The sequence below is a fragment of the Bubalus kerabau genome, chromosome 1 (assembly GCF_029407905.1).
Source record: "Bubalus kerabau isolate K-KA32 ecotype Philippines breed swamp buffalo chromosome 1, PCC_UOA_SB_1v2, whole genome shotgun sequence".
Taxonomy (NCBI): Eukaryota; Metazoa; Chordata; class Mammalia; order Artiodactyla; family Bovidae; genus Bubalus; species Bubalus kerabau.
The window spans coordinates 47,545,678-47,572,029 of NC_073624.1; the positions used below are offsets into that span (position 1 = coordinate 47,545,678).

Sequence of the window (26,352 nt, forward strand, 5' to 3'; positions counted from 1 at the left end):
GGCTCCCAGAGAAGAGGGCCAGAAAGGACGCTAGGGACAGACCCCAGGGTTGGGGAAGTCCCCTTGGCCTCCATGGGACGCGAGGATGCTTATCTATTCCCTTCTGATCTTGATTCTTCTCTAGGTTAATTCAGATAGTTGGCAGCATCTCAGTTCTGGGTCGTAAGTAGGAACCATCCAAACAAGTGACAGCTGACTACCTGAGCAGTCCCGGAGGTCTTCTGGGTTCGTGGCAGTAGCAGGATCTCAGAGATCTCCTTTCAGCTCCTTGTCTGCGTCAGGCTGGAAGGAGGTGTGGCTTCACCCTTGGGAAGGAAAAACAGACTGCAGGCTCTGTCATGAGAGAGCAGTGACTGCAGGGAGCAGCGAGGGGTTTGGTCTCCAGCGGCTTCCACTAGGACGGCCACCAGTGCCACCGTGGACTTAGCCCAGCGTGCTTCTCTGTCCCCTGGGCTCTGCTGGCCACTAGTTAAGGAAAGTTCTCATCCTCTCACTGCTCTCTCCACCCTGAGTTAGAGTCCTGCTCTCCTGTTGGGGCATAAGGAGAAGGTAATCAGACAGGAGACAGCCATCTGCGAAGTTATAGGGGCAATAAAACCAGACACAGAAGAACAGATAGGAGGGGATACTCTGGAAATTACGTGAGGGAACACTTGTGTGTACTAATTGGTAATAACTAATATTGATTCATTGCCTATGACATGCAGGCTCCTGAGACTCACCTAAAATTAGGTCAGCCCAAGTTTTCGTGCTGGTGCCAGAGCCTGGTCTTTCCGATCTACATCCCACATTTGTGATGACTATGCCCTATGCCTTTTTTAATATAAAAATATTTATTCGTAGATATGTTTATTAACAAATGAGTGTTTTCATTCTAAAATGATGTCTTGCTCCCTGTGCTCCAGTCTCTGCTTTGATAAATTTCCTGATGCTGCAGCTCCCACAGCCCAAGCCCTCCTAGCTTCTGCAACAGCCTTTATCCCACAAGGGCCTGAAGTCCCTCCGACCCCACCCAATCCCTGAAGTTCTGCCCTGGGTGGCTGAGGACCCCTGATGGTGCCCAGTCCTCTCTGCTGTCATCCCCTGACCGTTGAACTTTTAGGCTGTTTCTAATTATTTATGTAAATAATAGTGCAAAGAACACCTTTCTTGCAGAAAAGTTTGCCTTCATTTGATAATATTTCTTTAAGCTATTTCTGGAAGTAGAATGACTGAGTCTGAGGGTATCAACACGTAAAAAATTTTCATACCTAGAGCCACACTGTTATGCAAGATCAGATCAGATCAGTCGCTCAGTTGTGTCTGACTCTTTGCAACCCCATGAATCGCAGCATGCCAGGCCTCCCTGTCCATCACCAACTCCCGGAGTTCACTGAGACTCACGTCCATCGACTCAGCGATGCCATCCAGCCATCTCATCCTCTGTCGTCCCCTTCTCCTCCTGCCCCCAATCCCTCCCAGCATCAGAGTCTTTTCCAACGAGTCAACTCTTCGCATGAGGTGGCCAAAGTACTGGAGTTTCAGCTTTAGCATCATTCCTTCCAAAGAAATCCCAGGGCTGATCTCCTTCAGAATGGACTGGTTGGATCTCCTTGCAGTCCATATACTGCACGCCATAGTGCAGGCGGCTGCGACGGGCGCGCCATAGTGCAGCTGAGAGGAGCCACCCCACATCCGAGGTCAGGGGCAGAAGCCGGGAGGACTCCATGCCCGAAGGGCGGTGACCAAGAGGAGTTACCCCACGTCCGAGGTCAGGGGCAGCGGCCGAGAGTACCAGACTGGGACGGTGCAGGAACTGCCCAGAGGAGCTACCCCGCGTCCGAGGTCAGCGGGGGCGGCTGAGAGGAGATACCCAGCGTTCGAGGTCAGGGGTGGCGGCCGGGAGGAGCTACCACACGCCCCCACGCCCGAGGCCAGGGGCGACGACGAGAGGAGTTACCCCACGTCTGAGGTCAGGGGCGGCGGCCGGGAGGAGCTACCCCACGCCCCTAAGCCCGAGGCCAAGAGCGGCGATGGGGAGGAGCAACCGCACGACTGAGGCCAGGGGCGGTGGCCAGGAGGACCAACCCCATGTCCAAGGAGCCGTGGCTGCGCGGGTGCAGGAAGGCCTAGAGGACTATCCCACATTGAAGGTCAGGAAGGGCGGCGGTGAGGAGAAAACCCTCGTCCAAGGTAAGGAGCAATGGCTGCGCTGTGCTGGAGCAGCCGTGAAGAGACACCCCATGTCCAAGGTAAGAGAAACCCAAGTAAGACAGTAGGTGTTGCAAGAGGGCATCAGAGGGCTAACACACTGAAACCATACTCACAGAAAACTAGTCAATCTAATCACACTAGGACCACAGTCTTGTCTAATTCAAGGAAACTAAGCCATGCCTGTGGGGCAACCCAAGATGGGCGGGTCATGGTGGAGAGATTTGACAGAATGTGGTCCACTGGAGAAGGGAATGGCAAACCACTTCAGTATTCTTGCCTTGAGAACCCCATGAACGGTATGAAAAGGCAAAATGATAGGATACTGAAAGAGAAACTCCCCAGGTCAGTAGGTGCCAAATATGCTACTGGAGATCAGTGGAGAAATAACTCCAGAAAGAATGAACGGATGGAGCCAAAGCAAAAACAATACTCAGCTGTGGATGTGACTGGTGATAGAAGCAAGGTCCCATGCTGTAAAGAGCAATATTGCATAGGAACCTGGAATGTCAGGTCCATGAATCAAGGCAAATTGGAAGTGGTCAAACAAGAGATGGCAAGAGTGAATGTCAACATTCTAGGAATCAGCGAACTGAAATGGACTGAAATGGGTGAATTTAACTCAGATGACCATTATATCTACTACTGCGGACTGGAATCCCTCAGAAGAAATGGAGTAGCCATCATGGTCAACAAAAGAGTCTGAAATGCAGTACTTGGATGCAATCTCAAAAATGACAGAATGATCTCTGTTCATTTCCAAGGCAAACCATTCAATATCACAGTAATCCAAGTCTATGCCCCAACCAGTAATGCTGAAGAAGCTGAAGTTGAATGGTTCTATGAAGACCTACAAGACCTTTTAGAACTAACACCCCAAAAAGATGTCCTTTTCATTATAGGGGACTGGAATGCAAAAGTAGGAAGTCAAGAAACACCTGAAGTAACAGGCAAATTTGGCCTTGGAATACAGAATGAAGCAGGGCAAAGACTAATAGAGTTTTGCCAAGAGAACACACTGGTCATAACAAACACCCTTTTCCAACAACACAAGAGAAGACTCTATACATGGAAATCACCAGATGGTCAACACCGAAATCAGATTGATTATATTCTTTGCAGCCAAAGATGGAGAAGCTCTATACAGTCAGCAAAAACAAGACCAGGGGCTGACTGTGGCTCAGACCATGAACTCCTTATTGCCAAATTCAGACTGAAATTGAAGAAAGTAGGGAAAACCACTAGACCATTCAGGTATGACCTAAATCAAATCCCTTATGATTATATAGTGGAAGTCAGAAATAGATTTAAGGGCCTAGATCTGATAGATAGAGTGCCTGATGAACTATGGGATGAGGTTCGTGACATTGTACAGGAGACAGGGATCAAGACCATTCCCATAGAAAAGAAATGCAAAAAAGCAAAATGGCTGTCTGAGGAGGCCTTACAAATAGCTGTTATGCAAAGAAACTACCAATTTATATTTAGACTCATGATATAGGAGAGTGCCATCCCTTCAATCTTGTCAGTTCTCAGTTGTCTTTTTTTTTTTTTTTTTTTAAGCAGATCTTTATATTGAGAGGTTTTCTTTTGCTTCTGGTTGTAAATATCATGTGCTGGGAGGTAAAGAAAGAAAGCAAATGTTGATTATGTTTAATCCCTTTTTAGAAGGCAAAAGAGCATTTATCAACTACCCCTCCTGAGACCTGACTGAAATGATAGTAAAGATCCTTACTGATATAGCAACAGCTATTGATGAGAGCCTCAAGTGTTTCTGATTTTGCTCTACACTTCAGTTGCTCTAAGATTTTATAAATTATAATGTATATTATTCCAATAACCCTGAGGTGTGTACTATTGTATCTCTGTTTGAAGGTAAGGAAACTGAAGCATAGATGTTATGTGTTTTGCCCAAGGTCAGAAATCTTGTTCATGGTAGACTGGGTTCCGATTCACTCTATGGGCTCAAGATGCCATACCTGGCCTCTCCTCAGTTCAGTTCAGTCCTTCAGTCCTGTCTGACTCTTTGCAACCCCATGGACTGCAGCATTCCAGGCTTCCATGTTCATCACTAACTTCCAGAGCTTGCTCAAACTCATGTCCATCGAGTCGGTGATACCATCCAACCATCTCATCCTCTGTTGTCCCCTTCTCCTCCCTCCTTCAATCTTTCCTAGCATCAGGGTCTTTTCCAATGAGTCAGTTCTTTGCATCAGGTAGTCAAAGTATTAGAGCTTCAGCTTCAGCCTAAGTTCTTCCAATAAATATTCAGGACTGATTTCCTTTAGGATTGACTGATGTCCCTTGCAGTCCAAGGGACTTTCAAGAGTCTTCTCCAGCACCATCGCTTGAAAGAATCAATTCTTCAGCACTCAGCCTTCTTTATTGTCCAATGCTCACAGCCATACATGACTACTGGAAAAACCATAGCGCTGACTCAACGGACCTTTGTTGGCAAAGTAATGTCTCTGCCTTTCAATATGCTGTCTATGTTGGTCATAGCTTTTCTTCCAAGAAGCAAACGTCTTTTAATTTCATGGGTGCAGTCACCATCTGCAGTGATTTTGGAGCCCAGGAAATTAAAGTCTGTCACCGTTTCCATTGTTTCCCCATCTATTTGCCATGAAGTGATGAGGCCGGATGCCACGATCTTAGTTTTTTGAACATTGAGTTTTAAGCCAGCTTTTTCACTGTCCTCTTTGACTCTCATCAAGAGGTTCTTTAGTTCTTCTTTGCTTTCAGCCATAAGGGTGGTGTTATCTGCATATTTAAGGTTATTGATATTTCTCCCGGTAATCTTGATTCCATCTTATACTTCATCCAGCCTGGCATTTCTCATGATGTACTCTCCATATAAGTTAAATAAGCAGGGTGACAATATACAGCCTTGATGTACTCCTTTCCCAGTTTGGAACCAGTCTGTTGTTCCATGTCCAGATCTAGCTGTTGCTTCCTGACCTGCATACAGATTTCTCAGGAGGCAGGTCAGGTGGTTTGGTATTCCCATCTCTTGAAGAATTTTCCAGTTTGTTGTGATCCACACAGTCAAAGGCTTTAGTGTAGTCAATGAAGCAGAAGTAGATGTTTTCTGGAATTCTCTTGCTTTTTCTATGATCTAATGAATGTTGTCAGTTTGATCTCTGGTTCCTCTGTGTTTTCTAAATCCAGCTTGGACATCCGAATTTTCTCTGTTCACATACTGTTGAGGCCTAGCTTGGAGAATTTTGAGCATTACCTTGCTAGTGTGTGAGATGAGTGTAATTGTGTGGTAGTTTGAACAGTCTTTGACATTGCCTTTCTTTCTGATTGGAATGAAAACTGACCTTTTCCAATCCTGTAGCCACTGCTGAACTTTCCAAATTTGCTGGCATACTGAGTGCAGCACTTTGACAGCATCATCTTTTAGGATTTGAAATAGCTCAGCTGGAATTCCATCACCTCCACTAGCTTTGTTTCTAGTGATGCTTCCTAAGGCCCACTTGACTTCACATTCCAAGATGTCTGGCTCTAGGTGAGTGACCACACCATTATGGAGATCTGGGTCATTAAGAACTTTTTTGTATAGTTCTTCTGTGTGTTCTAGGCCAAAGGACTAGAGCACCCCCAAAATCCCCTTCCTTCTCGGTTATCCAGTCACATCTCAGGAGCCCACATCCTGAGCTGAGCCCACCTGAGCAGGTGTCACCCTCCCTCTGCTCTGTTTAGGGGCCCCGGGGGACGGGAGGAAGCCCTCAGACACACCTGCCTCCACATCCAGGCTCTGCCCCTGCTTAACCTGCTGCCTCAGACCCTGACCTCACCTCTCTGAGCTTCCATTTCCCTTCTTCTGTCAATTAGTGGCAATCATCCTTTTCTCAGACATTCATCCTGAGGATGGGGAGTTAGGCGGAGTCTTAACCCCCTGCTTACCCAGGAGTCTTCCTCTGCCTGAGTGTGAACAAGATCCAGTTGTTCTCAGCTCTGCAGATGCAGCCACCAGCTGTGCATCTCTTCAATAAACCGCACACACCCTCTGGGCCCAGGTATACACCAGGAAGCAAAAGGGAAAGTGAAAGCCCTCATGTCTGAGTCACTCAGGCCCTGCCCACCTACAGGGCCCCACCCTGGGCTATTGCCCCCTCCCTGTTGACCCCTTAAAAAAACAAGCTCAGCTCTGACAAGCCAGGTCCTTCTTGGCTCAGCACATCCTACCCTGGATCTGTGAAGGAAGACCTGCCACCAACAGTGTGAGGCCCTTGGCAAATCACTCTCCCACCCCGTGGGCTTCTTCCCAGCCCCTCCCTCTCTCCCCCTTTCCCATGTGATACCTGCCTGACTTGCTGATGTTGCTGTGGCCAGTGGGGTAAAGGTTGCTGTCCAGGTCTTTGATCTAGAAGAGGAGAGCTGGATGCTTACCCCATAGCTCACACCACTCCCCACACCAGTACCCACCACTGAGCTCTGGAGCAAGGCCAAGGCTGGGCGAGGAGCCTGGAGTCAGGGTCAGTCCTGCTTCACTATGAGCAGGCTTTTCCAGATACAGGGAAAGCAGGACTTGGGGGTATAGTGGAGAAGGGGTTGGGAAGGGAACAAGTTGCAGTCAGCAAAGGGGAAGTAATGAGTTAGACTTGCAGACAAACTCAGAACCTCAGCCCTGAAAGAATCTTACATCTGGTGTCTCTGCCCACGTGCACTTCTATCAAAGGTCACAGTGGACATCAGAGTTCAGGCAGCTTTACCTTAGGTAAATAGAGAAAAGCTTTTCTAATTTTTTATGTTTAACAGGTAATGTAAGTCAAGAGTGGGTTTAGCAGCCTTAGGAGACAGAGGAGCTAAGCAGCAGAGGCTGAGCATGGTGCAGCCACAGGCAGGAGGGCCGGCTGGGACTACACGTGGTTTGGAAGCAGGGCTGTGACAGAACAAGTCTCTCATCACCGATTGTCACTGACAGGGAGACGGGGCCCAGCCCAGCTCATCACTCATCTGAGTGTAAACACTTGGTAGATATTCTGTGCAAGCAACACAACTTGCTGAAAAGAAGCAGCTTTAGTGTAAATACTGACCCCTGCAACTTAGCACAACACTGCTTAGCTAGGTTTAAGCCCCAGGAACAAGCCAACAGGAGGTTGTGTGCAGCTGGTGTGATGGCGGCTCTGTGAATTGCAAGGTACCTTTGAGACATGGGAGCAGCAGCTTAAAACCACCCAGTGCCAGGGCCTGCAGAGAAACTAGAAACCACACCAGAGGCCCTGCTGGGAGGGACTCAGGTCCTGGGTGGTGGGCACGTGCGTGGGGCACAGACCCCTGCCCGTCTCTCCCAACGTGGGACAGGACAGCAGGTGGCAACAGAGAGCCGCATGACCTGGGCTCCAGGAAGGCAGGCACACTGGCCCGGACCCAGGACAGCTGTGCTACAGAAACACCACGTGCTTGCTTCACTTCCTCCTGGGACAGGACACCTTGTGTCCTCCCGACCAATCAGCTCAACCTGGATGCAGGAAAGAGGCTGGAAGCACACAGAGGCCCCTCCCCGGACAGTCCTGCCCAGGCAGGGGACGTGGCCATGTTCCTGGACCCTGGGCCCAGCTTCCTCCTGTTCTCGGTGGGGCTGATACCACCTGCTCTCAGAGGTGCAGTGAGGATCCGATGAGGATCCAGGTGACAGTGCCGTCACAGCGATGGCCCAGCCCAGGCTCCACAGGAGTGAATTTCCCCTCAGGAAAGAGGAACAGGGAGTGGGATCCCAGTGAAGACTGGTATCAGGGGAGCAATATTCCTGGAGGTCGGGTCCCTACTGCACCTCCCTGTTGCCTGCACATATATAACACACATGCAGAGTACTGAGAAAGGGGCTGAACAGAGCAGGAGAAGCACTGGCATCGCGCTGGGGCCCTTCACCCCTGACATCCCTGCGACATGCACCAGGTGGAGGGGATTCATGTTTGTTTCCAGCTGGAGAAGTGAGCGGTGCACTTACTGTCGTGTGAGGGGTGCTTGGACCCAGAACAGGGTGAGGAGAGTCATTTCTGTTGGTCTGAGAAGAGGGCACACGTGCATCTAGGAAGCACTCTATCTGGAGCCTGTTGACCTAAGACTTTATCCCCAGGGTTCAGGGTCCCTGTTACCCATTCATCTTCCTCATCCTTCAGCCTGACCTACTGGTCCAGAAACATAGTCCCTGGACACAGGCTATTCTGCGTTCTGAGAATTTGACACTGGGATTCCTGGTGCCTGGACCTAAGGCCCCTGCTGGCAGGGGCCTCAGGGGACAGACCGTGAGCTCCTGCAGGGGGACCTGTCCTGCTTCCTATACTTCCTGAACTGTGCGAGTTTGGGGGTTTCTTTCCCTGGACCTGCCCTGCTTCCCCCAGCACCCTTTTCTGTGCTCACTTAGTCAGACTCACTTTCTGTTGCCCAGAACCACAGGGATCTCACCTGACACAGGGGTCACTGTGGAATTGCATCCACCACACATTGAGCTCAGTGGGGTCCAGCTCTAAGGGTTCAGGGAGACATGGGGGTGGACATTGAATGGATCTGTATCCAGTGCCTGAAACCTGCCCAGAAGTCTGTGCAGGATGGGAATTCTCCAGGAACTGATGAAGAAATGAACTCCTATTTCTGAAGGTCAGGCAGGCGATGGCCATGACTGCTGATGGTTCGATCCCTGAGTTGATCGTTGTCCAGATCCCCTGGAGAAAGAAATGGCAACCCACTCCAGTATTATTTCCTGGAAAGTCCCATGGATGGGAGAGGCTGCAGGCTACGCTCCATAGGGTCACGAAGAATCAGACATGACTGAGTGACTTCACTTTGCTTTTTTTCTTGCTGACATCTTCAGGAAGGAATGGAAGGGCCAGTTGAAGCCTCACGGTAACACTGGATGAGAGGGAGTCAGTGTCAGAGGCACTGAGGAAAGTCTTCCGAGGGAGGTTTGGACAAAAGTGGGGAGAGGGCTCTGCAGCACGTGGGGAGGGTCTTAGGAGATGTCCTGGGATCATTTCCAGGTCCCGGGTCTCTGGCTTCCTGCCCTGGGCTCCAGGCATTGGAGCCAGTTAGGTGCTCACATGCTCCACACATGGAAACACAGAGAGTTGGTGCCCTGTGGAGCAGGCCCATGGGGGTGAGAGCCACACCCAGATGCTCCCCTTTCCTCCCTGGAGAGGAGGAGACTGAGGCATCCTATGAAGGCTCCTCAGAAGGTCCTGGCAGGAGCAATCCCAGATGGGTGACCAGGTCAGGACATGGCCTTAGATGGACTTTCTCTCCATCCCTGCTCCCATCCACCAGCCCCTCAGTCTTACCCCTAGGGATGGAGTGAGCCTGGCTTCCAGCTCTGCCCTCAGGGGCCCCCAGGAACTTGCACACTGCTTTGGTCTGCAGTTAAGGTTTGGCATCTGTGCTGCGAGTCATGTGCAGCCAGAGAAAAGCTGGAGGCAGGTACTGCAAAGGTCAATATACTTAAGGGTCATTCTAGCCCTGTGTGGGAAATAGATGAGTGGGGCAGGGCAGTGCCCCAAGGTAAACACAGGAAGGTGGTTCTGGAAGCTCCTGCAGGAGCCGTGGTAAAACATGAAGGCACCTGGGTGAGGTGTGTGTTGTCTCTCTCTCACCTCTGCTTATGGCTGACCCTCTCTCACACCTGCACACAAGCCCTCTGCTCTCAATCACGCTTGGGTGCCCCGTGTCCATCCTGGTCCCAGGGCTGGAGGAGGAGCATGCCTGAGCTCAGCTCAAGTCAGATGATACGGGTATCCCCAGGCATCCCATGGGGCCTGTGGCGATCCAGGGTCTGAGGGAAACGATTGGATGGGAGCCCAGCAGGCAGGCAGGAGGAGCCATGGAGGACGGGCTCCCTGAGACCCTGGGAGACAGGCTCCCGGGGAAGAAGGTCAGCCATCTGGAGCCCAGCTTAGCCCCTCAGTCAATGCAAGGAAGCCTCAGTGAATCAGCTCGTATTTATTGAATCAGAGTCTAGAAAACACAAGGTGGAGAGAACCAGAGCAACCTGAAATATCGTATCCAGCCTCACCCCCAGCTGAAGAAGAAACCGAGGGTCAGAGAGTCGTGGCTGTTGGCCCCAGGCTGGTTCATCTCCTGACACACCGAAAGTTCCTTGACCTGTTTCCGCCTCCTTGTTTCATCCTTCTTTCTCTCTTTTTTAATCAACCTCTGTTCCTCCTCCGCATTTGGATTTTCATGAAACGTCACTGGTGTCTCGGTGCACTCTGGCCCCAAAGAGCTCCTGGCAGCGTGTCAGGTGTTCCATCCACTGTGCTGTCACACCGCTGCTGCCACAGCCTCACCACCACTGTCGTCAAGAGCCACTGCCTGAAGGTCTACACAGACCATTCTCCATGCAGACGTCCAGAAGGCCAGCGGGTACGTGGAAACACACTCAGCGTCACTAGTTATTAGAGAAATGCAATCAAACTACAATAAGTTATCTCCCCTACAGCGATCACAGGGCCATCACCTACATCTACAATGCTCGGAGGCTGTGGAGAAAAGGGAACCCTCCTACACTGTTGGCGGGAAAGTAAATTGGTGCAGCCACTATGGAAGGCCATGTGGAGTTTTCTTAAACAACTAACAATAGAGCTACCTTATGATTTAGCAATCCCACTTCTGGACATATTTCTACAAAAAAATTAAAGCTCTAATTTGAAAAGATACACATACTCTGATGTTCATAGCAGTACTTAACGGCCAAGACACAATATTAACCTAAATGTCTGTTGACAGATTAATGAGTAAAGCAAATGTGGTACATGTATACACTCCATGAATCCTACTCAGCCATAAAGAAGAATGAAGTAATAGTATCTTTAACAATATGTATGGATCTAGAGATTATCATACTGAGTGAAGTAAGTCAGACAAATATGTGATACTAACTTATATGTAGAATCCAGAAAATAATACAAATGACCAAATGAATAGAAACAGACTCATAGACATAGAAAACAAACTTTTTACCAAAGTTTTGGGGGGATAGAAAAATTAGGAGATGGGATTAACAGATACACACCAATAAACTAGGGACTGCCTGCTGTAGTAGCAAAGGAACAGTATTCAATATCTTGTAATAAACTATAATGTAATGGAATAAAAAGAATATAGATATACACATGCTCAGATGTTCTGTTCTGTCTGACTCTTTGCAACCCCATGGACTGTAACATGCCAGGCTCCACTGTCTATGGGATTTCCCAGACAAGAATATTGGAGTGGGGTGTCATTTCAACCTCCAGAGAATCCCTACCCAGGAATCAAACCTGTGTCTCTTGCTTAGCAGACACATTCTTTACCACTAGCGCCACCTGGAAAGCCCACATAAATACGTAGACATCTGTATAATGGAAGCACTTTGCTGTATACCTGAAATTAACAGGATATTGTAAATCAATTATCCTTCAATAAAACAAACAAACGAAAGAAGTCACGGCCTAAGAAACATACATCAGCTAGGGCCAAAGGTGAGTTGATGTTGGAGGAGAGGTCTAGAGACCACCACCAGGGGAAGACCCTTCTTGCTGGGACATCACAGCCTGTGGAGGGCGATAGAGGAGCCCCTGCTACTTCTGGATCCCAACAATCCTGACTGACGTTCTCCCATTTTCAACGAGTTCGTATACCTGGCCTCTCATTGCTAGTTCGCCTGCCTCTCCCTTTATTCTGCCTCCAGTGTCATCTTTAGTCCAAAGTAAGTGGTTTCTGATGGGAGTGGAGTTTGGGGGAGAATGCGTACGTGTATATGAATAGCTGAGTCCCATTACTGTTCACCTGAAACTATCACAACATTGTTAATCAGCTATACTCCAATACAAAATAAAACGTTCTTGGTATGAAAAAAGTGGTTTCTCCCCACCTCTCATTCTCTGGTCCCCCCTCCTCCCTTAATCCAGGCTCCAGGCCCCTTCCTTCTCTCTCCTCATCTATCACCTACATCCATCCCTTCCCTGCTGTGCTCAACTAATGCCAAATTCCTAACACCCAGCTTCATTAATGTAGTCTCCCTCTCTTCCCTCTAACTAGGTACCTCTGCACTTTAGCCCCTCACATGTCCCTGGACCCCGCACTGCTCTGGGGGTGGCTAAATCAGGTCCTCTTGCAGACGCTTGTAGATCTGGGTGAGCTCCTCCAGTTTCCTCTCCAGCTCCCGGGCCCGCTGCCGCAGGTTTTCAGCTGATGCTGCCTTTGCACCACTGTGCAGGTGCATTGACTCCTTCACCAAGCAGCCCACATCCACCAGAAGGAAAACCCCTGAAGTGGCCAAACCCACGATCTGGCCTCCTTTGGTAATTGTTAAAGCCGGGGCTTTGAAACCTGCCTCTTTCTTTTGGATGGATGAAGATGATAATATCAGAAAGCTCATGAAGACGTTTGCTGCAGAGTCAGAAAAGGCTTTGCCTGTCTGCATGTCATGGACGTGCATTTCGATGCATTGTACAGCTTTTGTGACTTTCTCTGTTGTGGGGTTGCTCTTGAGTATCTCTAGGAGAACCTTCCATTTCTTGATGAGAGTTGACATCATGCGACTGGCTATGGTTTCTACTGAAGACCTCTTTATATGTTCCAGGATACTGGTGGACACACTGGTCACAGTACCTACTGCTCCCAGACCTGTCACAGTGGCCAAGAACACCACACTGGACCCCATTGTCACGAGTGCCAGAGCCAGGCCAACGATAGTCAGAATACCAGACACAGCACCGGTGCTGTGGGCCATCATGTTGGAGATGGTACATCCCTTATGGACCTTCTCAGCCTTGTCTGCGAGCTCGTGGAACTTGCTTATGCACTCCTCCAGCTGCCGTTTCACCTGAGGAAACTGATTCAGAAACCTCCTCCTGTCCAGCTGCGCTTTGGAGAGTCTTTCTTTGTCGTCCTCAACCAAGGCTCTTTTCAATTCGTTCAGATAATTGTGTAGTTCATCCACATCTTCCCTGTAACGACGAAGGTCAAGGGATTAGAAAGGCAGTTTGCTTGTCTGTAAAATTGACTCCATAATATCTATTCTGCATAAATACAGATATGTTACTATAAATCATTAGAAAAGAATGTTATAAATGTAAACTTTTCTCTTTCAACCTTAAACATGTTTGATATTTTATAGATGCTCCATCTTGAAATAGCTAAACTTGGAATAGGTAAATGAGGTCACCAGTGGATACTGGCAACTTAAGAGAGGTATTTGAGAGAATTCCCAGGTGGTTCAGAGGTTTCAACTCTGCATTCCTGCTGTCGGCCTTAACTCAATCCCTGGTTGGGGAATGAGGATCCCACAGGCTATATGGCTCAGCCACAGAAAAGGTGTGTGGTAAAGACGTCTCACAGGGGGTCAACACCACCACTTTGAAAGAGTTTTTGGAGTGGGAACTCCACAGATAAACAAAGACAAGTAGGACTGGAGGACAAAACCTTCATTCAAGGGCCTCAGTGTGTAGTGAGAAGTCTCCCTGCCCTTTGCCCTTGGCTACTGGGAAGTGGTCCCTAAGCCCCTAGAATTCTGGCTGCTAGGAGTGTCCTTGCCTGCCTGGGCCTTTGGCCACTGGTCAGTCTGAGAAGGTGACAAGTGACCTAGGTTCACTGGGTCCCATGGTATCAATTCTGCCATCTGGTAGAGCTGGACACTGGGGCACAAGTCTGACTTCCAGGAGGGGCTGGAGATGACAGGTCAGGGTAATTTGGCTTGTAAGCAAGTAAGTGTTTCTGATAGGCAGTACTCTGTGCATCTTATCACACACCAAATCCAGGTCAGTAACGTGTCCTGAGGACTATGGAGGCTTCGTATATGAAACCTGCCCAGACTCTGCCCTGTGGCTGGTGGGAACTTTTATCCTTCCCTGTAGTAAACTGTAGGAGAAGGTGATGGCACCCCACTCCAGTACTCTTGCCTGGAAAATCATATGGATGGAGGAGCCTGGTAGGCTGCAGTCCATTGGGTTGCGAAGAGTCAGACACGACTGAGCGACTTCCCTTTCACTTTTCACTTTCATGCATTGGAGAAGGAAATGGCAACCCACTCCTGTGTTCTTGCCTGGAGAATCCCAGGTACGGCAGAGCCTGGTGGGCTGCTGTCTATGAGGTCACACAGAGTTGGACATGACTGAAGTGACTTAGCAGCAGCAGCAGTAGTAAACAGTACCTGGGATCCTGAAGCTTTCAGTGAGTCCTGTCCATTCTATAGGGAATTCTTGAACCTAAGAGTTGTTTTGGGGATCCCCTAAATTTGCCATTGAAGTCAAAGTAAGGGCAGTCCTGGGCACTGTGCCCTTATATTTTGCAGATTGGCTGTCTCTATGACTTAGAATTTTTTAAACCCCAAAAGTCAGAGCTAGAAGACACCTTATAAACATTTGGTCTGCCATCTGCTGTCTGCTAAGCATTGTGCCCTTGACCTTCTCAGCAGAAGGTCACTGGGTCCACCTACTGCCCCAGTGGACAGGGGAGCAGGTGTTGTGCTATGAGCACTGGTTTCCCTAGGACTCTCCAGCTCACCTCACTGACTTCTGACCAATCACCCAGCACCCTCAACCGCTCAGGGGTCACCAATCTAACTCACAATTTACCTGGTGACAGCTTCACCTGCCTGCACCCCAAGGCCATGTGGAACTTTGTGGAATCTCTGAAGATTCAAGGGACTTGAGGAAATATCCATCTGAATGGCTGAGCCTGAGGAGACCAGCACTTGCAAGGCTGGTGGAGGAAGCGTTTTCCTCTTGGGTGGGGATGTGTGAGGATCCTCAGAATCCCTCAAAGGTCACACAATCACAGCCACCTACTGTGACCCTGGAGGGCTCCCTGAGCCACATGGCCATCCCACTGTCAGGGGGACTCCACGTAGATTAGAAGAGGGTCCCCAGTGGAGTGAGAAGCCAGGTCCCAGGCAGGGTGTGCAGACACAGTCACCCAGGGCCCGATAGTCCAGCATGAGGGGATTCCAACAGGGAGGGAAGAAATGTCCCCCTCTCCCACTCAGGGGACCTCTGCAAGGGTCACAGTCCCTTCAGTTCTGTGTCCTTAGGGCCCACTGTCTTCACTCTAGTCCTGGTCCTGCTGCCCAAGCCTGCCTCCTAGCCCTCCAACCTGGACCCTTTGCTCCACCCTGACCCCTGGGTCTGACCCTGGTGAAGGCCTCCCTGGTCCTTTGGACAAGATGATTGCACTTGGTTCCCCACCTCTGACCCTGCAGTTCACTCTGAGGCCATCACCATAATCCATGAGACTGAATTGCTATTCCCATTGGACACAGGACAGATCTGAGATTCAAAGTCTTAAGCCACAGGCCCAGGAGTTGGGCACGGCTAGATCCAGGATCCCACCAGCTCCTCCAGTTCCTCTCTAGCCTCTCTCCCTTATGGGCCAGCAGGAGCCTGCAGGGTTGGTACAGCTCCTAACATGGGGAATAGAGAGACTGTAGGCAGAAGCCCAGGACACAAATGGTGGTGTCAGGGTTTCCCCACTTGTCCCAAAGGAAATTCTGCTTGGTTCTCCTCACCAGAAAGAAGACCCTTGACCCTGTCTCTTCCCAACAAGTTTTTAAAATGTTACTATTGACTGAGTACTTACTCTGTGTCAGTCATTATGGGAAGCACTTTACATGCATGATCTCAGTGTACTCACAGTAAAAATGAAAAGATGGAGAAACCAAACCAGAGAGTAGTTCAGTAACTTGTCCAAGGTCACATAACCTGCCCCTTCCTTGCAGGTTTCGTCTCTTCTCAACCCACGATCATTCACTGTCAGCAAATGACATGGAGGAAACATTCCTGATGGGATCTTGAGAAGGAACATCCCTGTCTCCAACAGTAGGGTCCTGCCTGGAGGAGGCGTTACTCCAGGAGGAAGCTAGCCTGGTGCTGGGGGACGTGGGTGACCTTCCTGGTGCACCTGTGCAGGTTACCTGGACAAATTGGCCTCAGCCTTAATTCTCTCCAGGAATTCATTCAGCAGGAGTAGCAGTTCCTCTCTGCTCAGTATGTCCCAGAGACACTGAACGACCTCCTCAAAAAAGTTCTCAATATCTAGGTGAAAGAAAAGGGAATAAGTTTAGAAGAATGTGTGGTGGGACATAAATGTTATTGAGTATAAAATAGTTAAAATTGATCTTGCTGAGCAGCAATCACATGAGGAACTCTTGGTGAGGTCACCTAGGGTTATGGATGGACTGTCCCCCCTCCCCCCCCAAATTTGTGTTGAAGAGTTAACCCCCTGGTGACCTTTCTGAAGATAGGGATTGTAAGGAGGTTAGGTGAAATGACATCCTACGTGGGATTCCCAGGTAAATTGAGGTCATAGTGGGATTCCCAGGGAGTTCTAGTGGTAAAGAACCTGCCCACCAATGCGGGAGATGTAAGAGAGGCGGTTTTGATCCCTGAGTCAGGAAGATCCCTTGAAGGAGGGCATGGCAAGCCACTCCAATATTCTTGTTTGGAGAATCCCACGGATAGAAGAGTCTGGCAGGCTGCAGTCCATGCGGTTGCAAAGAGTTGGACATGACTGAGCAACTGAACACACACAGACAAAGAGAAGAAACACCAAGTGTGATTTGTTAGTTACCCTTTCCAGAATAGATGGGCAGCACTCTATAAATGAATGCTTTCATGTTTGGGCAGGGAAACAATTGAATACTCACGTTAAATGGGATAAATAATGTAATGACTACAAATAGCCTCAGATCACTACAGATTAGTCCTCAATGAGTTATCAAAATCCCTGAGTGATTTCAGAGATCTGGAGGTTATGGAATTGTAGGTAAGATTGCTGGCCAGGTTATATATGTTTGTGTGGGCTGGGACTTGATATCAAATATGTTTCTTGATAAATCTGCACAAAGAAGCATTATCCTTATTTCACAGAAGAGAAACTCAGACAGCACAATGGACAGCCCAAGGCCACAGAGCTGAAACCTCTGAGGTTGAATCCAAGGTCAAGTGTCAGACATTTCTTGGACAAGACTTTGAATCCTCCTTCCATTTAAAACTCCTGTGATTTGTTCATTCTACTCTATAGCACACAAGGGGAATTCATTGCAACTCATTTTTGGTGGTGAGCATGCAGTAGCGTATATAGAAGTAGAAATATAATGTTGTACACACGAAACTTAGAAAACATTAGAAACCCATGTTACCTAATTTTAAAAAAGACTCTAGGACCACATGCCATTGAGCAAAACTACCATGTGAGAGGATTCCTGCTTCTGACCACAGACTCTAGGAGGGGCAGGGGAGGGGATCCACCAGGTGGAGCAGGGGTGGAGCCAGATGTGATCCTTATCACCCCTCCCCTCCAGGTGGGAGGTGGCAAAGGCCAGACTGGGGTTCAGTGCAGGGTCCACTGACCCTTGCAGAGAGGCTGGGCTGGTGGCTGGGAAGAGCCGGAGGAAACAGCTTCTGTGGTGATGCCCCAGGGTCTGGGAGCAGGAGGAGGCTTGGGCCAAGGGAGAGAGCAGGAGAAGTCCAATGATGCTGGAGGACCTCCTCTCCCAGGCCTGCCTGGCCTTGGGGACTGCCATCTGTGGTCCATGCTCAGCGAGTGCTCTCCTGGCCACTGTACTGAGTCACTTGCTGGGTGGTGGGAGAGGCAGGAAGTCAGCACCTTGGTCATGGCTCCCTGAGGAGAGGGCCAGGAAGGAGGCTGTGGGCAGACCCCAGGGTAAGGGGAATCTCCTGGTCTCTCTTGGAAGCTCAAGGATGTCTATCCATCCTTTCATGGTTCTTGATTCCTCTGTAGTTTAACTAGCCTGGAAATACCACCTTCAATTCTGGGTCACAAGCAGGAACCTTCCAGAGAAGAGAGAGCTGACTACCTGAGCAGTGTCCAAAGTTTTCTGAGCTCATGGTGGCAGCAGGGGTTTCCAGAGATCTCCCTTCACTCCTTGTTTGTGTCAGGCTGGAAGGAGGTGTGGCCTCACCCTTGGGGAAGAGAAAACAGACTGTGGGCTACATCACGAGTGAGCAGCGGCTGCAGGGAGCAGCGAGGGGGAGCCCTCTGGTGGGTTCCCCTGGGACGGCCACCAATGCCACCAGGGACTTAACCCTCTGCGTTTCCCTGTCCCCTGGGCTCTGCTGGCTGTTAGTTAAGAAAAGTCACTCACCTCCTACAGCTCCTTCCAAGCTGAGTCAGAGTCCTGCTCTCCTGTTGGGGCACAGGGAGAAGGTAATCAGACAGGAGACAGCCATCTGTGAAGTTATAGGAGCAGTAAAACCAGAGACAGAACACATAGAAAGGAGCATAGAAAGGAATACTCTGGGAATTATGTGAGGTTGGGACACCTGTGTCACTAACTGGTAGTAACTACTATTGATTCAGTGTCTGTGATGTGCAGGCCCCTGAAACTCACCTAAACATGGGTCAGCCCAAGACTTCATGCTGGTGCAGAGTCTGGACTTGAACCCAAGTCTTTCTGACTCAAATAGCAGGTTAATGATAACTATGCTGTACTCTCAACAATATACAAACATACTTACCTGGGGATATATGTTAATTGGTAAATGACTCTTTTTATTCCAAAATGATATCTTGCTCCCTGTGCCTGAATATCTGCCTTGATAAAGTTTCTGGTGTTGCAGCTCCCACAGTCCACATCCTCCTTCCTTCTCCACAAGCCTTTCTCCCACAAGCCCCCTCCCTGCAGCCCTGCCCTGGGCAGCTGAGGACCTGGAGGCGCCCAGTCCTCTCTGCTGTCCTCCCCTGACTGTGGCACTTTGGGGTGTTTCTAATTGTTTGTCTAAATAATAGTGTAAAGAACACTCTTCTTGTATGAAACTTTGCCTGTACTTGAGACTGTGTCCTTAAGCTGTTTCTGGAAGTAGAATGATTTGGTCAGGGCTCTAAACATTTTAAATATTTTCATACCTAGAGTCACTCTGTTGTGCCAAAAAATTGCACCAATTGATTACAGTTATATTCATATATGACGGTGTCAATTCTTTTAATCTTGCCAATTCTCAGAAGTCTCTACTTCAAAACTGAGAGACAATTTTTTAATTCTGTTTGGGATTACATTGTCTTGGTAGATGATTGAAGAAAGCAAATGTTGATTACATTCAGCAGTATTGTAAGAAGACAAAAGTGCATTTACCAGCTCCTCCTCCTGAGACCTGACCGAAATGATAGGAAACATGCTTACAGCTGTAATAATGGCTACTGATAGGAGGCGTCTCTGTGCTTGTGGTCTCCGTTCTGTACGGATAGTTGATCTAAGACTTCACTGAATATAATTTGGATTATTCCAGTAACCCCTGAGGTATGTACACCAACTCCCCTCCTTTTTTCATAGATGTTATGTGACTTGCCCAAGGTCAGAAATCTTGTCCATGACAGACTAGGTTTCAACCCACTTACTGGGCTCAAGAGCCCATACCTCGCCTCTCAGTGCTCTGCTGCTAATATAAAGCCAGGACTGTGGGCAACAGGAGCCCAGAGTCTTCAGCAATAGTTTGAAGACTGAGTGGATGAAGAAGTGACTGCTGAATAAAGAGGAGTGGAGGAAAGAAATGGAGAGAAGGTGTACAGGCTAGAGGAATGCTTGCTTAGAGCAAAATGAGAGTGACACAGAGGAGAAAGCAGGGGATAGTCCCAGCAACCCGCATCCCATCACATATTCACCCAAATCCACACCAGATGGAGGAAAATCTTAATTCAGAGACTCCAGAAAAAATATTTCTGTATTCTGGAATTTAGGGGTCCTCAGGCAAGCACTCTACAGGGCAGCTTACCAGTCAACTCTACTCCCTCTTAAATATGAATGGGTCATCCAGGATTAGATACATGGAAACGATGACAATGTGGAAAAGATGACTTAGACTAACAGATGAGAAATGACACCAGAAGAGATGGTTGGACAATTCTGAAGGAAGAAAATAATTTTTAAAACTTGAACCCAGGTCGTTAAGTCAATTAGAAAGGATTTTTATTCATAAAATGAGATGCACTGAGAAGTGGGAAAAATTGAAACAGACAAAAAAAAATCTTGGAAATTAATAAGTGTTTACCAAATAAGTCTAAAGAAAGATTGGAAAAGAAGGTCAAAAAAAGCTTCTAGAAATTCTTTTAAAATGACAGAAGAAATGGAGCTAAATGGAGAATAGAAACGCTGCTATTCACAATCGTTCCTTAGCAAGTTACTTGAGAGTGAGATGCAAAGGGAAAGAAATGTGTGTGTGTGTGTGTGTGTGTGTGATGAAGAAAAGGATAACCAAGAGAAAGAAAGATTCCTGAATGTGATCCAGGAATCAGGAACATCAACCCAGAGAGAAGGGAATCCAAGGATCACACTTGGCACACGGAAGATCTAGAGAGAAACCAGTTCAGAATGGGGTAAAAAGTCCAGAGTCTGTGGGGACAGGGGACTCGGTATCATATGAGGCACTTGTGCAAAGAAATGGAGGAAATTTGAAGATAGACAGTGCAAGGGGTGAAAACAAAGGCAATTCGAAACATCAGAAAAAACTGAAGCTATGCCAAAATGTATGTGCAAATACATAGTATTAATACAAGTTACTCAAGAGAAAATATTTAAAACATCACAAAAATGTAAATTCTCTTCTTTGACTTTTAACTTTTAGAGCAAAGCATTTAAATATGAGAACTTAATTTATTTGCTGTCAATCAATATAAACATTAAATCACACTTCTAGAAGTTGGGAGCTGAAGCACTGAAGGGAGAAAGAGAAAGTCTCATTTTACACAGTGGGGAATCAAGAAACACCAGTTGAACCTGAGGGCCTAAGAAACAATGGCACAAATAAAGTGCATATAACCACAAAGTTTTCTAAGAGAAGATGTAAGATTAGTGATATAATGATATTAGGAGAAGTAAGGGACGGATATAAGAAAAAGTATAAGAATAACTGAAAACATTATCTTCCCTGGTAAGAAGTAAGTAAAGAGTATCAGACTTTTTAAATTAGGAAAAGAAAAATATGATACTTAATGTTTATTAGCTATTGTGGTTGACGACTTCCCACTTTGCACCAGGCAGCATTCTAAGTGCTTCTCAAGCATTCACTTATTTTTACTTCTCTCAATGACCCTGTAAGTAAGGATGTTATCTAAGGATATTGCTTAATTAACTAAAGAAAAAGCAAACAACTGAAAGTGATTTTTACTACGAACGGTGTGCAGAACCCTCTGTATAAACGGATTTGTTTTAAACATATGCATTTAGCATTTTGGATGTTTTTAATTTTATAAAAGCAGAAGTCACTTCATAGTAGTTAGTAACCCATGAGAATGGGTTGATTTCTGGCGCCACCACATAAACTGGTGGAAGCAATTGGATTGAGAGACAATAAGAAGTAAGCCGACACCCGATGTGACAACTGTCAGGGCGGCAGACATGTGTGTGATGAGGAAGCCAAGCTCTCAGGAAAAGAGGGATGACCATACACGTGAACCGGGACAATCACAGTGCCCTGTGGCCTTAGATCCATCATCTAGCAGCACCTTGCCCACAAACACGTGCACCCATGGGCTTCTGTCCACTCAAAGGAAGCGAGACTCCTTGAAGGGGAGGTCAGTTCCACAGGTCGGCATCTATATCCACAGGTTGGCAACTATACACCCCCAAAGGCAAAGATTCTCTCGGAAATGTTCAGAGCAGCATTTAGAAGGGGCACCCACATAAAATGAGCTTCCCTGGTGGCTCAGATGGTAAAGAATCTGCTTGCAGTGTGAGAGACCTGGGTTCGAGCCCTGGGAAGATCCCCTGGAGAAGGAATGGCTACCCACTCCAGTATTCCGGTCTGGAGAATTCCATGGACAGAGGAGTCAGGCTCCTCTGACAGGCCATGGGATCACAAAGAGTCAGACCCGACTGAGCAACTTTAATGTAACTCACATATAATAATGCTGCTGATGATGGAAAGTGAATACTATGATCATGTTTCATTGGGCCAAGTTGAGTCTGAGAAAGGCCATGAGTTCATAAAAATTCAATGAGAAGAGTTTATATCAAGTGTGGCTAAGAAGGGAGACATAAAGCTTACAAAAGGTAGCTATGCTGCAAAGAGGAGTAAGTGTAGTGGGAAATATTTCACTGTTTATTGAATTTAATAATAAGAGGAGTCTTAAAATCAATGGATATATTCCCTTTTGTCTATTTACGTGACCATTATAAAGGACTGAGAAGGAAAGAATACCCCTGACATCCCAAGGCTGGCCTGGTATCACAATAGGGTGATGCTCTTCTCCCGTTGGATGTAAAGGCTCTCACAGAACTCCAGCCTCACACAGGGTCACCCTGAGAGCAGGCGCGAAGGAGACAGCAAACACCCATCACTGCGTCCCATCAACACCACACCCCCTCCCTTGGATGAAAAGTATGACTGCTCCTTCTTTACCAGTCACACCTTTATGCTCACTCTGGTCTCCCCTCTCCAAAGATGAGTTACCAAGACTCCCATTGATAGAAGTGCCCCTCATTTTCTGTGTCACCTAAGCTAGAGTGGACCCATTTCCTTAGTGAGTGAGAGAAAGTCTCTCAGTCATGTTCAACTCTTTGCAACCCCACGGACTATAGAGTCCATGGCATTCTCTAGGCCAGAGTACTGCAGTGGGTAGCCTTTCCCTTCTCCAGGGAATCTTTCCAACCCAGGAATCAAACTGGGGTCTCCTGCATTGCAGGCAGATTCTTTACCAACTGATTTATTAGGGAAGCCTCCATTTCCTTACAGCCTCCCCCAAATCCCCTCACCTGAGCTCCCATCCTAGAATCTTTCTATCACCTTCTCTCTGTGATGCCTGGGGTTGTCCTTCAGGAAGAGTAACTTGTTCACTATGGAGTGTGCCTGATGGTGGAGGCTGGAGGCACTGTTTATGTGCATGGGAGAGAATTCACACAGGCAGGTCTACCTTGAAGTAGGTGGGAGAAGAGAGCTGGCTGGGCCTGCGCCACCCTCTCTGCCTGGAAGCTGCATGACCCAGGAGCCAGGGCAGCCAAATGACATCATGAAACACGAGGACCAAGAGCCAAGGCAGAGAGAAGAGGAGGGCTTGGGCAGAAAGGGCTGGATCCTGGGTGATGCCAAAACTTTGTAAATGCATCTGAACCCTCGACCTCATCCTTCCATCCTTCCCTCCCATTCTTGGCCTGGTCCTGACCCTTGTCTGGGGCCTCAGATGGGTGTGGATGCTGATAGTGCTTCCTCTGCTGGATTCCTATCCAGGGCTTCCTCCTCTGTGAGCCTCTGATTGGTCCCTTTCTGGAAAGGCTGTTGGTGGAGAGGGGAGGACCCTGGAGAAGCCTGTCCCTGCCCAGCTGCATGGCCAGTCATGCATCCCTTCCCTCCTCGTGGGCAGACAGATTCTCCCCAACCATCTCCCTCCTGTGCCTGCAGTCACCCTCCCTGGGAAGGGAAAGGGGCGTTAGGAAAGTCCCTAGCCGAGCACCCGGACCCTCCCGATTCCCCAGCTCCTGTCTTCCTCATATTCTCTGTATCCACAGGGCCTGCTGCTCGAGACTGACACCTCACTTGGCACAGGCTGCCCCTCCCACGACATGCTCTTCCCCACTGGCCTCACCGCCTGATGGGGTACTTGTCCCTGGCGGCCCAGCTCCTAGCCTCCCTCTGCCACCTTCCCCCAGTTGCTCTCCAGCTCCTCTTGAAGGCCTCACTTTCCTGGTCATGGTCCCTTTTTGCTCAGTTTCTCCAGGTCTGAGAACCCTCCCGCATCATCAGGGGCCCTGTCTCTTCTCTGCTGCTCCTCCTGTCCAGGGCCTCTGGACACCATCCTCCCTCCTGGGCACAGCCTGGCCAAAATATGAGGGGTGCGACCCCTTATGGGGACATGAAACAAGCAGCCTCTCGGTGACACAGCACAACCCCAGTTCCCCCTGTTAAAATTAGAAAGGGAGGGAGGGGAGAAGGGGAGAAAGAGGAAGAGAATGGAGAAGAAACTAAAGATCCTAATCAATCAATCTTTCAAATGGATCCAACGTGCACCAGAGAGAAGAAACTGAAGGGACTGAAGGAAGCATTAAAAATAACATTGATTTGAGAAAACGTTTCTAAATACACACATTCCACAAGATATAATGGAAATTCTGACCTACTGAACTCTTGGAAATTAAAATTGCCAAGGATCCCATAAACCAGGTCAGAAAAAACATCTGCACCCACAGAGGAAATGGAAATCAGCTTTAAAAAACTTAGTAAGAGAATAGAACAAACAATTCCCCAGAAGGTAGCTTGCCCAGAGTCACACAGCTCGCTGTGGGCAGAGAGGAGGCCAAGTCCAGGCCTTTGGACATGGGTGCAAGGGCAGGGTGGGAATGTGGTTTTAATTCCCCAACGTTTCTAGGGTTGTCTCTGCCGGTAAAAAACATAGATCTAAGCTCATGCCCCTCCTGTTATACTGATGTGTGTAGAGTTTGGCTTTTTATCTTAACATTGCAACAGCGGGATGTATGTGGACCTTGTGCAGTGAGCCCTTCTCACATCTTCCAGCAGCGCCACCTTCCCCACACAGGACCTCCCATCACCCACATCCTGAACAGAGGGCCTGGCAAACACAGGAAGCCAATGCCCTTTGACTTCCCACTTGGTTTCCTGTCTATTTCCAGGCCGCAATGTCCCCCAGGGCCTGGCACTGAGCCTGGCTCTCAGAGGCAAGGTTTTTCAACAAACCTTGATTCCTTGTAACTGAAAAAATTCCCCTTTCCCCCATCAGCCCCAGCCTAGCACCCTGGGGACAGCTTTAAGGTGGCCAGGCCATAGGAGGGGAGGCTCTGACTCCCCTGTCCTCCTCTACCCTCTCTGCTTCCTCCAATTTCCCAAAGTACTAAGCACACCCAACACCCACCTTCCTTCTGGGGTCGCCGCTCTTGTCTCAGGAGTCCACACCCTGAGCTGAGCCCACCTGAGCAGCTGTGGCCCTCCCTCTGCTCTGTTTAGGGGCCCTCGGCTGGGAGGAAGTCCTCAGACACACCTGCCTCCACATCCAGGCTCTGCCCCTGCTTAACCTGCTGCCTCGGCCATGACCTCACCTCTCTGCGCTTCCAGTTTCCATCTTCTGTCAACTAGTGACATCATCCTTTCTCAGACATTCATCCTGAGGATGGGGAGATGGGCAGGGTCCCTCCCCTCTGCTTACCCAGGGGTTTTCCTCTGGCTGAGTGTGAACAAGATCCAGACGTTCTTAGCTGTGCAGATGCAGCCGCCAGCTGTGCATCTCTGCAATGACCACACACACCCTCTGTGCCTAGATATACTCTGGGAAGCAAAAGTGAAAGCAAAACCCTCACTTGTTAGTGGTTCAAGTCAAACAAACACCCTGCCCACCAGGCCCCACCCTGGGACTATTTCCACCTCCTTAGAGAAAGAAGCCCAGTCCTGACATTCCACATCCTTCTTGACACAGTCCACTCGGTCTCAGGTCCATGAACAAAGACCTGCCACCAACACACCGTGCGTCCCTTGGCAAATCACTACCACCCCCCCCCCATTCCATCTTCTCACCCCTCCAACCCCACACTCACCAGCCTGCCTGCCTCGTTCACCTTCGTGCCACCAGCATGAGGTACAGTCCTGGAACAGCCCAGCTGCTCAGTGCATACTGCTCACACTCTGCTGCTGAGGGCCAGGTCCAGGTGGCTTCTAGGATTCACTCACACTTCTAGGTTCTTCTGCCAGGGAAACCTGCTGCATCCAACTGGGAGAAATGCTTTCTGCAAAGCCCAAATCTGGCACCACCTCCTCTGAGAAGCCCTCCGTGACCTCGCCTTAGAGTCCACTGTTTCCTGTTTTCCTCCCATGGTACCTAGAAGAGGGGCCTAAGGCCACCCCTCAGACACTCTGTCCATGCGCTTCCCCCCATCCCTTTTGATCAGATCCCTCTAGACTTAGCCCTGCTGGCAGAGACGGAACTAGTGCATTGAGTCCACATGAGGAGGCCCAGCCTTGGTGGTCACTGCCATAAGGTGGATGCAGAAGTTCGTGGGAAGGGCTGAGAGCACGCTGCCTTTTTCTATCTTGGCTTATCTCCACCTGACAACAGATTTTTTTCTCTCCAAATGGAGAACTTTTATCAGAAAACCAGTGTCCTGGCGACTCAGAGAGGTCTGCAATGGAGAGCTGGCCCTGTCTCCCTTTGGTTTCTGAGCAAAGATCCTCTGTGGATGGGGGATGAACATGTGGCAGGCGCTGTGCTCTCACCGTCCACGCCTTTCCTGTT

At 48.7% G+C, this 26,352-nt stretch overlaps 1 protein-coding gene across 1 annotated transcript; it reads right to left on the minus strand.

Moving 5' to 3' along the window:
* Positions 1-10,088: 10,088 nt before the first annotated feature.
* Positions 10,089-25,392, minus strand: LOC129647217 (apolipoprotein L3-like). The gene is made up of 5 exons (XM_055574409.1): positions 25,273-25,392; positions 18,272-18,312; positions 17,984-18,089; positions 16,079-16,199; positions 10,089-13,118 (listed from the first exon to the last, which is right to left on the minus strand). Exons 3-5 carry the CDS (start codon positions 18,012-18,014, stop codon positions 12,266-12,268), a joined length of 1,005 nt encoding a protein of 334 aa, XP_055430384.1. The 5' UTR covers positions 18,015-18,089; positions 18,272-18,312; positions 25,273-25,392; the 3' UTR covers positions 10,089-12,265.
* Positions 25,393-26,352: the final 960 nt, after the last annotated feature.

Excerpts from the sequence above, each read along its gene's own strand:
- LOC129647217 (XM_055574409.1), bottom strand. The coding sequence starts at position 18,014 with ATGAGCTCAGAAAACTTTGGACACTGCTCAG. Across the intron at positions 16,200-17,983 it reads AAACTTTGGACACTGCTCAG|ATATTGAGAACTTTTTTGAG; the intron begins GTAGTCAGCTCT and ends TCTTTCACCTAG. Across the intron at positions 13,119-16,078 it reads GCTGAGGCCAATTTGTCCAG|GGAAGATGTGGATGAACTAC; the intron begins GTAACCTGCACA and ends TCGTCGTTACAG.